Genomic DNA, 14,825 nt, shown 5'->3' with positions numbered 1-14,825 from the left:
TTCCAAGAGCGGCAGGAAGTCCCATCTGTGTCCTGAACATGGTCCAAACCCTCTGACTGAAGCACGCCTCCCCCCGCATTCCTCACCTGTAACAAACAGAGGGAGGGGTCTGGTGCCGGCACGGTCTCTGATGTCTAATTCTTTTCTGTTTGGACTTTTATCCGCTCTGTCTCTTACAGAACGTTTTGCTGCTGGATCTTTTTCTAGAGAGAGACAAAGCTGGCATCAGGCTCAGAGACGCAGCACTGTTCCAAAACCCAAAATATTTTACAGAAGCATTCAGGGCTGCCTTAAACGCTCTGAGCTGTAGCCATGGAAACATAGCCTTCTGGCTTTTGTGCAGTGACCTTCAGATGCTGCCAAGTTTTCAAAGACTTAAAAAGACTGATTGAACCATGTGTGCGTCAGCACCGTGGGACCACATTTGTCATTAAAGATGATTAATCACGATACTTTTTATTTAACACTTGTCTATACATTGTTACAAAGTCATTCATAATTAGCAAAACAACAAATTGATGAAATGAACAGTTAAATAATTCAAAACATGAAATAATCTTATGTCTCAGAGAAAACCAGGACATGCTCTCTGGTAGAAACGTGTTGTAAAAGATGGTGCTGAGTCTAACAGCTTAATTAACTCAAGCAGTGTCTGGTTATTGACTGCGGTTGCTGTCAATAATAGTAGTAATTGCAGTAAATCAATTATATTAGAAATGGAGTCTGACCAATATATCAGTCATACTGGTATCCATGTTTATGTTTGCTGAAATGCAAACTTGAGTTTTGCATAATATACATTGCAGAAAACATGTGCATTTATGTTTGTGTCAATTTTCTCAATTCAGGTTCTGTGTTGTATTTGCTTTTTATTTATAGTTATCTACGATGACGTTTATACTCAAACCTCAAATGCATTTCTTTTTCATAAGGCTTTGAAAAGAACATAATAAGAATCACTGACAATGTCAGTGGAACTCATGAAAATCAGAAATGTGTAACTTGCATTTGCTGTACATCATGTGCAGTTTTTCCTGCATTTATATCTTATTTAACCAGTCAATCTCTTGTTCTCAGAAAAAAGTGATAACATCAGTCATTATTTCCTTTCAAAATGTTCTTGAACAAATGTTGAATCTGTCTTGTCACTGTTTGTCTCTACCCAAATGTTAGAAAAGACCAGGTCCCAGCTCAGAAGCATTATCAGAAATAGCTTTACTACACATAATTTGTGGATGCACAGTTTCGATCCCAACCTTACCTTGAAGTAAGAACATTTTTAGGAATCTGACCTTTCAACAAAAAAATCTGAGGATGAATTTAACCTTATTTACAACTGTTGTAAGATCTTAATCACCAAGTGTGCTCATCTCCAGGATGTCTTGCTGTGTTCATAGAAACCAGTTCAACACATCGGGGTCATTCTGTGTCAAATGATCACACTTTTTGGCTGCTCACCACAGATATTAATGAAATGTGGCTGATAGGGTCATATGAAAAACCAATGGAATGTGTCTTAAGGGTGTATTTCTTATCGACCCACGGAGCCATGGAAAATAATTCAAACTAAAAATAAGTTGTATACTGTACATACAGTAATACAAACGATCACTATGGTATCTTTCCATTTCCTCTTCTTGTTTAGCCCTTGCTAAATCAAGTTTTCATGTCTTGTATAAATAAACACCCTTTCTGTTCATAGCAGATTATGCAACTATGTTCCATCTGGTTTAAGCACCTCAATAAAATTAAACTGCTGCAGTTTAGAGGTGTCTGCTAACCACATCTGGTTGGATCAGAAACTTCATTCTCTCCATGCAAACTGTCAGAGATGCTCATAACTCACTGCATCACCTTCATACCCAGTAGATGTTGGGATAATGTGCATCAGATCTGGGTCTTTCTAGCTGAATGTGTGTTATTTTAACTTTGCTGCAACAAACAGCTCAGCCTGCTACATTCCATGGTTCAATCCAGGATGTGCCGAACTGGGCGTCTCAGCGGAGTCAGGAATGTTTTCAGGGCTCATTATTATGGAATTCCTGGAATATCTATAAATTATCATTCATTTAGTTTCTGGAGAAGTCAGGAGTGACAACTGAAAAGCGGGAAACAGTAAAATGTTCAGGAAAAAAAATGTAATCCAGAGTAGAGTTGTCAATCACATCTGACCACCTCTTCCTTCTTCTCTTCCTCCTCCAGACAACTTCACCTACAGGTCAGGGCCGGTCTGACTCTCCGGTCTACACCAACCTCCAGGAGCTGAAGATCTCGCAGTCCAGCCTGCCGCCCATCCCCTCTGGCTCACCCCTCCACATCCTGGGCGACTGGGAGACCCACAAGGATCTGAGCGGCAGGCATTTCTACTACAACCGAGCCACTGGGGAGCGGACCTGGAAGCCCCCGCGCACCAGGGACACCAGCGGCAGCACCAGCAGTATCCGAGGGGACAGCCAGGGCATGGTGGAGAATGAGGTGAGGGATGTTTAAACCAAGTAGGTGTGATCACCTGCTGGAACCCTGGATTCAGGTATTTCAATTGAATGGGAGGAAAAGCTGAGTTGAATCCTGTGTTCAAACGGACAGAAACAGTCAGTAAATGGACTGTGTGGCAGTGTGGGTTCAATAAACAGGCTGTGGTGGATCTCAGAGTGTTGTTGCTACTGAAGGAAGGACAACAATAGCTGATTTCATAGGAAGTCATGGTTTCCTGATAGCTCCTGTCTCACTATATAACACTGCCTCCGTGTGGTGATTTGTTTGTTGCAGTATCATGGGAGAGAGATTAAGGACGGCTAATTATATCTCTCTGGTATTATTGGATTATAATCACTGCTGAATTTACGAGTCGGTCAAAAGAAAATGAATCGTCACATCAATGTGAATATAATTAAATTTGAATTTGTAATTAAATGAAACCAGACAGACACAGAACAGTTTTACAATCATTTAATCTGTGTGTTAATATTGCACCACATAACCATACTGGAAAATCATTGCAATACCCTGCTATTAAAAAAGTGCAATACCCCATTTTACTAGTATTGGCACTGTAACATCAGCAGTATTTTAATCCGGCTTGTATTTCTTGTATTGATGTGCAATGGCAGTTTTTTTCTGTGTGTGCGTGCGTATACTCATTGTGTTACATCACACCAGTAGGCCTCACAGGGACCGTGGCCCGGTCCTAATGAGGCAGAATGTTGTTTCTGAGGTCCCAGTTAAGGTTCAGGATAATGGTTAAACTGTCCACACTGAATGGAAGTCAATGCAAAGCCTAATGTAGATAGCATGTGTGTGAGGACATTTTGGCTGACCCACTATCAACAGGCTGTTTGAATGTTAAGATTTACTGTTAGTGTTAGAATTAGGTTGAGTTTAGGGTCAGGGTTATGGGGAAATGTGGTTTTGTTACAGTCGCCAGGGCCAAGAATAGAAATATGTACTGACCACGAAAATATCAATGAATAGAAACAGAAAATATTATAGGTTAGACTATAAAATACATTATAACACAATGCATAGAAGAAGTTGGATAAAATTTGGAATAGTACAGTATTTATCACTTTACTTACTACAAATGAAGGTGTAATGTGGATGAATCTCATCTCTCTGGTTTATTTCTTCTTGTGCAGTTTTGGTTTTGTAATGTTTCATTTAAAACTGTTACCACTAAGCCCTCTGTCTCTGTTCGTCCTCCGCAGCTGCTGTCCTCAGAAGAAAACTGTCACAGCACCCACTCCAGTCAGTCCGACAGCCAGTACGGGTCGCCCCCTAGAGGCTGGTCTGAGGAGCTGGACGAACACGGACACACACTCTACGTGTCCGAATACACGCAGGAGAAGGTGCAGCATGTTTCTGATTGTACCTCAGAGAGTTGTCCTCTACTTCTTCAGACATCACGTCAAATATGATTTCTTTTTTTGCTTTTGTTTGCTGACTGGTGTTTATGTTGACAGTGGATAAAACATGTGGATGAACAAGGCCGACCTTACTACTACAGCGCTGATGGATCCAGGTCAGAGTGGGAGCTGCCCAAGGTAAGAGATCATATGAATTCTACCTGTCAGGGCTTCACCCAACGCCGCCACTACCCCCTCCCCCTCCAAACCTGTTAATGTAGTCCTGTTAATGTAAATGGATGAGAGTCTGAGGAGCTCACACAGGAGCCAAGTATGTGCTGAACTCTGGGTGACAAACTATTACCGGCTCACTCCCTCTGTAATCTGGAGGCTTTAGATCCGATGAGAATAGATCGCTCCGTTCTCAGAGTGAACAGACAGTGGCATGAACATGGATACGTCCATTGAACCTCACTGGTGACTTGAGAGGACTATGCAGGGTTTGTGAGAGAAGTTTGTGCCCGATGGTGCTGTGGAGGGTAAAAGGAGAGGTATGAGGAGAGAACGGACATTTTGGAGTCTGTTAGAATGACCGCTCAGCTTTAGACTCTCCTCTCTGTCTCTGCAGTACAACGTCTCCCCTCAGTCCAGCGAGGTTCCCAAGAGTCGCAGTCTGGAGAGGAAGCAGCAGGAGCCCATCGTCCTCACCAAGTGGAGACACAGCACCTATGTGTTAGACCTCAACGACAAGGTAGGACACTGTGAAGACCCCGATTATCAAATAATCACGTGGTCACACAGACTTTTTAATCATTGGTCTGACAAGCTTTCTGGGTTTTATTTATGTTACCTGTCGTATTTACAGTGAGTTTAATCCCTGAGGTCTAATTACATTTCAAGCTCATCAAAGGAAAATCTTTAAATGTCTTGACAAAAGACAATCAGGTTGTTTTGTGTGTTATTTGGTGAAAATACATTTTGTAACTGTAATTTAAGTTCTCTACTTCCTGTCAGTTCATCGTAAGGTAAACCATTTACAACATCCACAAAGTGCTCCGCCCTTATTGTGATTATCTTATTATGCTGACGGGGTCAAAAAAAGACATTATCAGAAAAAGAATACGCAGTGTGTCAGGTCAAAAACACTTTTTGCAAACTTGTCTTTCTGCTTCTGTGCCTTTGACACAAGCTAATTAATAAATTGTGCAATTGTTTTGATTGTTTTTGTAAGTTATCCATCACAGCACGATACTGAACAGCACTATGTTAGAGTAATAGAACGGTAGAAATGACTCAAACAAAGGTATTAAGAGGTATCGGAGGTTGACTCTGTGGTGGTTTTGTTGCAGCTCTCATTCAAACTCTGGCATTTCTCTTCTGAGAAGAGGAGATTCCGTCTCTCTCTTTACAGAGATAAAGTTGGTATCAAAGTCGCATCTGCCCTCTCTCCTCCAATCAGCAGATGATTTTGATTCAATGTCAGCATGTCCAGTAAAACTCTGCGTTAGATATGCTTTGTAAGCGAAATCATCAGGAAAGGATCAAATCCATGTAACGATCGTACTTAAAGCTGCAGATAAACAGAGAGAATTCAGCATCTTGGAGTGAAGCTCCTTCTCTGAATCAACACGTTTTCCTCAGAAGCTCTAAAGCATGTTGTTGACATCTGAAATCTTAACCTGCCTTAACCTCAATCTTAATGTTTTACTTACCTGAACTAACACCGAGCTCAACCCTGTGATTCCACTGTAGACTCTTGATCCTCTCTCCTCATCACCATCACACTGACCGTCTCCATGTTACCTGTAGTCAGCTGCTATTAGGAACTCATCATGTTGTGCCTCTTATCGGTAGGAGTGTGCTCCGGTGCCCAAGCAGAGCTCTCCAGATTCTGACTCCTGCCCCTCATCTCCTAAACACCCCTCAACCGTTAGTATCCCAGCTTGCACTGCACTGCACCCATCTTCATCACCCGGCTTCCACCTGCATCCAAATACAGCAGCTCTCATCCCTCGTCTTCTTCACCTTTTCATTTGGTTTCTGTCATTGACTGCATGCTACATTCCACAGCTAACTGCATCACATCCAAGACAACGGAAAAATCTACACTTAAAAGTCTCGAGAGGTGATATTTATCTTGTGCGAGCAGGATGACTTGTTCCCACATGATAAATAATATAATATATGACATTTCAAGGTGAAAATACAATGTGATTAGCTGAGTTCTCTCCATCTTGGAGACGTTATAGACGCATATTAATATTTAGTAAATTGTGTGCTGCAGTTATTTATCTGTCCGTTCGAGATAAAACTATATCACCTGTCACTGGACTTTAGGTGCACCGTGATATTTGAACCGGCTCACATGCTGCAGTTGTACAGTGCCCTCTGCTGGGGATATTAGGACATAACTTCAAGCTGCGCAGCGTCCAACCTGCCCATTTGCTTCTCAAGCTTCAGCGTGTGTGTTGTGTGTTTTAGTGCATGTGTTCCAGCAGGTTCTTATCCACATGTGTCTTCCTCCTCAGCCCTCAGAGAAGTGTGGCGTCCTCAATGTCACCAAAATCACAGAAAATGGAAAGAAAGTCAGGTAGAGATTTAATCTTTTTAAAAGACCTGATAAACTTTAGTCTTTTCTAAAATAACATATTGACTTTTTTTTTTTTTATTGTGACCAACAGGAAAAACTGGACGTCATCATGGACAGTGCTGCAGGGTCACTCTCTGCTCTTTGCCAAGGGTCAGGGGGGCAGCACGAGCTGGGTAGGTATCCCATCAGCCCCCGAGAGAAAGTTTCATCTCTGTTATTTCTCTCTTCCTTATTTCTACATGGTCACCTGTTGTCATTGCCCACTGTGCTGTCAAGTTTGTCATCCTCTGATTTTTTTCTCTCATATCTCCTCCTTCTCCTTTACTCTCCTCTCCTCTCTTTTCGTGCTGTCCTCTCGTCCTCTCCCTTATCTTCCTCCTCTTCCACCGTCTCCCTCTCCTCTCCTCCTCTCTGAAGTCTTACTACCGCAGTGGCTCCATCCCAGAGCTGCTCCTCACTCTCCTTAGCAACTGGAAGCGCTCAGTCAAGCCCCGTCCTGCTGTCTCCTATGTGAACTGTAGGCCTGTGCAGGCTGCCGCTGTATGTCCTCTCTGTCTCTCTGCATGTGTTGCTGCTCCTGCCTGTTTCTCATTCTTTCACTCAAGCCTGCTCTGACTGACTGAAACACTGATGTTTGTGTGTGAAGCTTGATTTAGCTGCACTAATCAATATTTAAAATGACTGTGTAATCTAAAAAAAGGTTCTGATTCATCTCTGGGCTCCGCTGTTCCCCTCAGCTCTATCCCTCCACCCCAGCGTCTTTCAGCTCAATGTTTCCACACCACGCAGCTACTTGCAGTTTCAAAGCCGATGTGATAAACCCACTGTTCACTCCCCCCCCCAGCACCAAATAGCAAAGAGACACGATTAGACCCTAGCTGGTGAACACAGTAAAGCCTTTAGCAGCTAAAGGGCCAGATATTATCCTCTTGATTTGGTAGAAACCATAGCAGAGTGAAAGTAGGACATTGAGGTGAACTCAATCTATCTGCAGGATGTAGAAACAGCCAACTGATGATGATGTTGTGATTCATAGACGAGGAGTTCCGTTTGTTAATGAACTAGTTTATTATTAGACTCAGACAGAAGCTAGACAATCTTACAGACACGTTCTCTCACTACTCACAGACCCAACAACCAGCTGAGTGTTTCTAAAGTCTGTGAAACAACACAGACAACAGTCCAGCCCCCAGAGGCTTGTTAGGGAGAATTTGATAATGAAATAAATAACGAGGTCTCTGTGTTTAATGCCTTTATTAGAGAGATGGTATGAGAGGGATATCACGGTGAGAAAGATGGGAAATGACATTTAGCAAGATCCAAACTCAAACTGTGAACAGTGTGCTCCATGGTCAGTATTTTCATCACCCAGGCCACCGGCACACTTCTCTCTGTGTTGTGTGTTGCAAAACATGCCAATTTAGATTTTTCTAAAATTCAGTTTTGAGGCTGATCTGAGGTCAGAGTTCACTCCTGCAGTCAGTTGCACTTTTGATGACATTAAGCAACTAGCAGGGTACTCAGACAGTGAACATCTCCACTTGTCTAACACCCTTATCTTGCAAATTTAAATAAAATGAAAAAAGAAAAGTCCTGAATCCATCCTGTGATCCGTACCAACATTTTCTGGGTTCTCTCCTGATCCATACTGCATCCTTCCACCAGGTTCTGTACTTTTTGTGTAAACCTGCATAATAACAAACAAATGCTGACCATTCATATTTTTTTAACCGATTTGCATCACATGATATTATTCTGGCAAAAACACAGAATTTTAGTCATTGAATGGCTTCAATTTTATGTTTAAAAGTCTTATAATAATCTAACCTGTTGATTTATGTGTGTGACAATAACAACTTCTAACTTTTTAGATAAGTAAACATGAGTTTGTTGCAGTAGATTCAGAGTCTGTGCTTTTAAAAGGACTGAAACATTTTGAAATTAAACTGATTACTTGTGTTTAACGTGAACATGTTGTCTAGATTCCTGAAAGTCTGCCTGAAAACGTGCCTTTGTTAAATGATATCTGTGTTACACATGGTCCCTCATACTGTTTTGCCTTGATTCCAGAAGTTTGGCAGCAACCAATCCAAGCCGGAGTTTACCGTGGATTTGCGAGGAGGGTCTGTGGACTGGGCGTCCAAAGACAAGTCCAGCAAGAAACATGTCATTGAGGTACTTGCTGTCACGTTTAGATCAACCTTTACTGTTTAGAGTGACCATCTGGGGTAATGCTGACTTGTCCTCTCCCAGCTGAAGACCCGTCAGGGGACAGAGCTGCTGATCCAGTCCGAGATCGACAGCGTGATCAATGACTGGTTCCGGGCCCTAACAGAGACCATCAACACACATGTGAGGGGACACTTCTTTATTTTCATTGATTGGAGAAACACCTGAAAACACTCAGCTACAGTCTACGATGTCCCCATGATTTAATACAGATGTTGTGTTCCTACCAGAGCTCAGTCTCTGTGAAGTCTCTGAAACAGTACATTCGTGTGTCTCATCCTGTCCAGGCCTGGGAGTCAGATGAAGCCATTGAGGAGGACATGCCTGAGTCTCCTGGAACTGAGAAACAGGACAAGGAGAAAGACCATCGGGACTCTAAGAAGAACAGAGGTGCGAGTCCCTGACACTGCTTCGACACGAGGCCACTTCCACGTTTTGCTTTTAAAACGCATCACTGGTGCTACGTTTACACAGCCGTCCACTGTTTTCTTGCCCTTAAAACAGATACATATGCTGTAGACCCCTTTTTACTTTGACAACTCTGACGCTGCATGTTTAAACTCCAGGGTTGCCTTTTTATTTGGGATCGACAAAAGCTAAGATGTTTTGAAATGATCATGCTATCACCCGCATCCTTTTCCTGATTGGTACTAATCAAGCAATGATAATGAAAATTAACAATGTCATCTTCAGTTCAATAAAAGAAATCCCTGATTTTACTTTTCACAATTGTTTAATGTAGCCGCTAAATCATTTAGTTTTAGAATGAAGTCGTAGTTATGTGGATGTGGCCTGAATGTCTCTCCAACATAACTCTGTTTGCTGTCAGGGTCTGAAAGAATTCCCCTCATATCCTCTGTGTGCTCCCTCAGTGATGAAGACGTCTTTGAGCATGGACTCATCAGACCAGAAGAAAACCAGGTTGAAGCTCAAGAAGTTCCTCACGCGTCGACCCACATATCAGGCCGTCAGAGACAAAGGATACATTAAAGGTATTCAGGATTCAGCACAAACTCTGCAGCTCAATTCTTGACACATGTGCACTGTTTGAAAAATGTCATTTTAGACCAACAAGGTGTTTTTGCCAATTCACAGATCAGGTGTTTGGCTGCAGTCTGACCAGCCTGTGCCAGCGGGAGAACACATCAGTGCCCAACTTTGTTAAAATGTGCATCGACCATGTGGAGAACACAGGTATGAGCAGCAGCTGTCTGACTACATCCATAACCATTTCATTGATTGTCATTCAAAACTGTGCTTGTAATGATTAGGGAAAAGTCATGGGCACCGGGTTTCAAAATGAATATACAGCTGAACATTCGTCTGTTCGAAAGAGCTGAATTTATATTATATATATGTATGTATTTATATTTTACAAAGTTTCATTTAGTACAATAATCTAACCAATCACATTACAGCAGTGATTCAGACTAAATTCAGTAATTAAGCTTCTGTCGTAACTTTACTGTGTAGATGTTTGTTTTAGAGCATGATGATAACAATAATGAGAATAACTTAATTTATATCACAACTTTAAAAACAAGGATATTCAGGCACAATCGCAAAGATGCATTCATGCTGATAGAAACTATCAAATAAATATAAGTGTAAAAGAAAATAAATACAAATGCAAACAATAATGGCAATAATACATATATATATATATATATAAAACCTTTCAGCTCATTCTACCTCGCACCATTTTCAGCTGAATGTGAACCAGTTCATATCAAAGGTATAAATCAAGTCCAACCCCTGAAACATGTATGATGATCTTAACGTTCAGTTAGCTGATTCTGCACAATGAATGAAATCCTGGGTTTTTACAGAGTTCTTTGCTGTTTCTATTAGACATACATATCTTAAATATGGCCTTAAATATTTATATAGTGTCGCAGGTTAATGAATTTTGTCTTTCCACATGTTCCATAAAACTTTGAGTAGAGAGCACTGGTGCAGAACTGTTAGTGTGTTCATGTGTAACAGCAGAATGTAAAGAGTTTGATCAGTCAGTCATTGTTGGAACTGTTTGTTTCCTCATTTCCTCTCATTCAAACTCACTGTTCCATCTTTCCAATCGTTCTCGTCCTGCAGGTCTCAATGTTGACGGCTTATACAGAGTCAGTGGGAACCTGGCAGTGATACAGAAGCTTCGCTTTGCTGTGAATCACGGTACGATTCCACTTTCAATCCCAGCCCCACCTCCACGTGTCACCTGTCAGGAGGTTTGTTTTACTGAAACCTTGTCGTCTCTCCTTCTCTCCCTCCGTCCATCAGATGAGAAGGTGGATCTGGACGACAGTAAGTGGGAAGACATCCACGTCACCACCGGAGCTCTCAAGATGTTCTTCAGGGAGCTTCCCGAGCCGCTCTTCACATATGGATCCTTCGATGACTTTGTGGATGCCATCAGTGAGTAACGACATTCACTGCTGTTCATTTTCACTGTGACAAGACATTCGCTGATAAAGATACACATTAAAATAACTTTTCAGCTCACAGATGCATGATTTTAGTTCTTGATTTGGCCACTAGATGGCGCTCTGTCCACACGCTCTCACTGACCTGCTGTGTTTCTGCCTCAGAATGTTCCGACTACAAACAGAGAGTGAATTCAATAAAAGACTTGATCAAGAACTTGCCAAAACCAAACCACGACACAATGCAAAACCTCTTCAAGCACCTGCGCAGGTAAGAACACCAACACTCATTTCTTCAGTTTATAGAATCATGTAGATATTATTTACATAAATTAATAATAAATTATTATTCTTCTCTATAATCTTCTAGTTATTAAAATTATTAGAATATGTATTTATACAGATATAACATTCAAAAGGTTTAATGTATATAGAGTGGGGTCCAAACATCTGAGACCAATGTCAAATATGTGACTTTAAAGTGTACAATGATATGATTTAATAATATTGGCTGATCAGTCAACACATCCATCTAATCACTAAAGAAGAACAGATAACCAAACTATTAATCAGTAAAATCATCACCAAAGAAAATGTAAAATAAAGTAATATCAATATAATAAAGAATAAAATATTTCAGGCAAAACACAAACACATTATTCAAAGGGGCTGAACGGACAATCGCCTCAGTTTTTACTTGGCTGCTGGCAGGAATGTTGGAATGAGCCCATGTGACAATCCCGCAGGAGATTATCCAGAGTCTGCTGATGACGTATCCAACACATGACGGACAAACCAAAAATAATACGAATATCTGGGCATGAAAACGAGTTGTCATACCCGTAAAAGAAGCTGGAGAAGACTCGGAAAGACGACGTGATGCTGAAACAAGAAACAACACTGGTGTAGATGTGCTGTAACCACAAGCTCACGAGCGTGTGATCAGCTCACGTTTTGATTCTCCGACACTTTCTTTAACTGCTCCTCTTGCTCTACCTGTGTCTGCTCCTCCTCAACAACATGCCTGCCTGCTGGCATCAACTCTCTCCTTACACTGACTTAAATGAGTTTCATGTGCACGGATCTCAAATGGCACTGCGGACGACTGTATTCCTTCAGACTCCTGTTTGACTCCCGTGCTGAGTTTCTCCTCTGCGTGTTTACCTTTCCTCACCCTGATCAGCCTGTGGGCAAACACAGACCTCACAAACACAGACCTCAGCCAGGTTTAACGTGCATTCTTAGCCCACTCCAGCCAGCGGCAATATCATATGTTCACAATGACATTTGCCTGGGTTTTCCAATTTGCATTTATATGGCACCGTGTTTGCTGTAATTCAGCACCTATGAAGTGGTGTTTCTTGAGGAAATTTATAGCATGATGTTCAGTGTATGGAAGTGTACATATATCAGCGGGCGGATTTAATCTGCTTTTTTCCCCCTCCCCTCTATGAATATGTTATTGTTTTGTGCGTCTGCATGCAGGGATGTAGATTCTATTTAAAAAGGCTATTATGCTCTTGCCTGGAGCGTTGGGTGCAGTTACAGCTTGTGTCGTGTGGCTCGCCTCAGCGCTCCATCGAAAGCCCTACAGATGTGTGTAAACACCCAAATGTTGCTTTTCTTTTTTTAATATTTCAAAATGAAACCCCGCAGCTGCTCGCTGCTCTCGCCTAAAACCAATCATGACGTGTTCCATCGTTAAATCTCCTCTTGTGTTCCTACCCCCCCTCCTCAGGGTGATTGACCACGGAGAGGCCAACCGCATGACCACCCCGAGCGTGGCCATCGTGTTCGGACCCACGCTGCTCCGGCCCGAGACCGAGACGGGCAACATCGCGGTCCACATGGTCTACCAGAACCAGATAGTGGAGCTCATACTGCTCGAGTACGAGAGCATCTTCGGGAGGTAGAGGCGTCCCGCTCAGGAGAGGATGCTGGGCTTTTTTTTTTTTTTTTCAAACAGTGACTTCTTTTCCTTTATTCCCTCTTTTCTGTGGCTGAACTGAACAACGATGTGGACCAAGCAAGTCGGGAGAAAATAATCAATTTACACTCACTGACGGGACAGTTTACAGAGGTGTTGCACTTACTGGAGTTCTAGAGATGAATTTAAAGAAAAAAAATAAAGGTGAACAAATATCACCCGATTCCTGCAGCCGCTGCGAGCGGGCGGTTTGGACGACGGACAGTGTTTTGTAGCGATGCCGTGGTGATGTGTGACACGTCCGTGTGATTTGGTGGATTTGAGTATTCAGGTGTTTTTTGGCGTACACTGGATCCCTGAGGCCAGTAATTCAGAACTTCAAACTGGAGCCAGTGGCGCTCCTTCAACCGGACTTTAGCGGGTCACTGCGGTAACGCGCTGACCCCCCCCTCACGCCTGTGGAGATGGATCTGAGCTGGATGCGTCTCGTGTGTCGTGGAGCTTTTTATCTGTGATGTGTAAAAACCCCTCCATGGTTTTGGAGCAGGTGGGAAAAAATAAATCAGTGTTATGTAAACGGACTGTGTTTTGGCACTTGGATGAACTGGAGTTACAGATCGTGTCCCCCACAACCTTAACACCATTGACCCCTCCTCCTCTCACCTCCACTTCCCCTTTTCAACCAGTGTTAACCATTGACCCTGTGACACAAGCGTCCCATGACTTGAATGACGGAGAACAGAGCCTCCGTTTGTGTGTGTATGTGTGTGTGTGTGTGTGTGTGAGTGAATTAACCTAAATGGAATAAAACCTGAGCAGAAGCATCCTCGTCTTTGCCACTTTGTACAAACTGTGTGTCGTGTAGTCTTAACGTGCTTTTGGTCAAGTTTCCGTTTAACTGCCCGGGGGTCGTCGTGCGTGCTCTTTTAATGAAACCTCAGTGTTGGTGTCCTGTGCTGATGGGAAACAACCGAAGTCATTACTGGGAAACGATAACGCAGATTTCTGCTGCGTTTACCATTTCACGTGAAGTGTGTCCGACTCGTACGACCCCTCTCCTCACCGTTGCTAATATTAAAGAGTATTCAGAGAAGGGAACCGGGGACGAGAACATGTTCTAAAGGTCGACGTACGCGAGTGTGTTAGAATGAGAAGAGCCTTTAAGAAGCTTTCAGAGCTTATGTACAGTGACAGAAAATAGTTGTTAAAATGTGTTCTAGTGACTGAAGTGTGTATGCCTTGATGGTGAACCAGTGAACGATGATTTTCTTTAGATTTTGGAATGAAAACATGAGAAAACAAACACACGATGATCGACTGTTACTTTTGTTTGGAGGCGTATCTGGAGTGTTTGCGCATGGTCAGCTGCACATTTTGAATGTAATTATCAGGCTAACTGCTGTTTGTGAAATTGCTATGTCTAATAAAAAAGACAAACTAAATGTGGGACTCGTCAGTATGTTCTGTGTGTGTGTGTGTGTGTGTGTGTGTGTGTGTGTGTGTGTGTGTGTGTGTGTGTGTGTGTGTACTTGAATGTTGGGCCGAGACGACAGAAGGAACAGCGAGTCTGCGATTTAACCTTCAATCTACTCTAAAGCTTCACCTCTCCCTCGGCTTTAATTACATAATTGAATTAATCTACTCAACACTGATATCCTGCTTATTGAATTGAGTGATTAAGCTTTCACATCTCAATCAATTATATCTCTACCTGTTAATTATGAAATGAATTGCAGTATATTTCTGGAGATTTTTTTCTCGAATGCGGCACCACCTCTGCTGCTCGGCCTCCATTAATGGGACTCCTCTGTTCTTCG

The 14,825-nt window shown here is 42.3% G+C and overlaps 1 protein-coding gene across 7 annotated transcripts in view; it reads left to right on the top strand.

Annotated features, from left to right (window-relative positions):
• The window catches only part of arhgap12b (Rho GTPase activating protein 12b), a 52,079-nt gene extending 37,629 nt beyond the window's left edge, over positions 1–14,450 (top strand). For 2 of the 7 annotated variants that reach the window (XM_069512775.1, XM_069512778.1), the window contains 17 exons: positions 2,203–2,475; positions 3,705–3,845; positions 3,960–4,040; positions 4,471–4,593; positions 5,697–5,771; positions 6,371–6,432; positions 6,524–6,605; positions 6,850–6,972; positions 8,503–8,607; positions 8,686–8,784; positions 8,949–9,051; positions 9,534–9,653; positions 9,757–9,855; positions 10,756–10,833; positions 10,939–11,073; positions 11,247–11,352; positions 12,820–14,450. In XM_069512775.1, coding sequence (XP_069368876.1) covers positions 2,203–2,475; positions 3,705–3,845; positions 3,960–4,040; positions 4,471–4,593; positions 5,697–5,771; positions 6,371–6,432; positions 6,524–6,605; positions 6,850–6,972; positions 8,503–8,607; positions 8,686–8,784; positions 8,949–9,051; positions 9,534–9,653; positions 9,757–9,855; positions 10,756–10,833; positions 10,939–11,073; positions 11,247–11,352; positions 12,820–12,994 — 1,980 coding nt within the window. In that variant the 3' untranslated portion in view covers positions 12,995–14,450. The remainder of the gene's footprint in view (positions 1–2,202; positions 2,476–3,704; positions 3,846–3,959; positions 4,041–4,470; positions 4,594–5,696; positions 5,772–6,370; positions 6,433–6,523; positions 6,606–6,849; positions 6,973–8,502; positions 8,608–8,685; positions 8,785–8,948; positions 9,052–9,533; positions 9,654–9,756; positions 9,856–10,755; positions 10,834–10,938; positions 11,074–11,246; positions 11,353–12,819) is intronic. The other 5 variants (XM_069512776.1, XM_069512777.1, XM_020087607.2 and 2 more) reach the window with 5 other exon arrangements.
• The last annotated feature ends 375 nt before the right edge of the window (positions 14,451–14,825 follow it).

Source organism: Paralichthys olivaceus, chromosome 17, assembly GCF_024713975.1.
Source record: "Paralichthys olivaceus isolate ysfri-2021 chromosome 17, ASM2471397v2, whole genome shotgun sequence".
Taxonomy (NCBI): domain Eukaryota; kingdom Metazoa; phylum Chordata; class Actinopteri; order Pleuronectiformes; family Paralichthyidae; genus Paralichthys; species Paralichthys olivaceus.
Note: the sequence above shows the minus strand (reverse complement) of the source record. Positions and strands in the feature narration are given on the sequence as shown.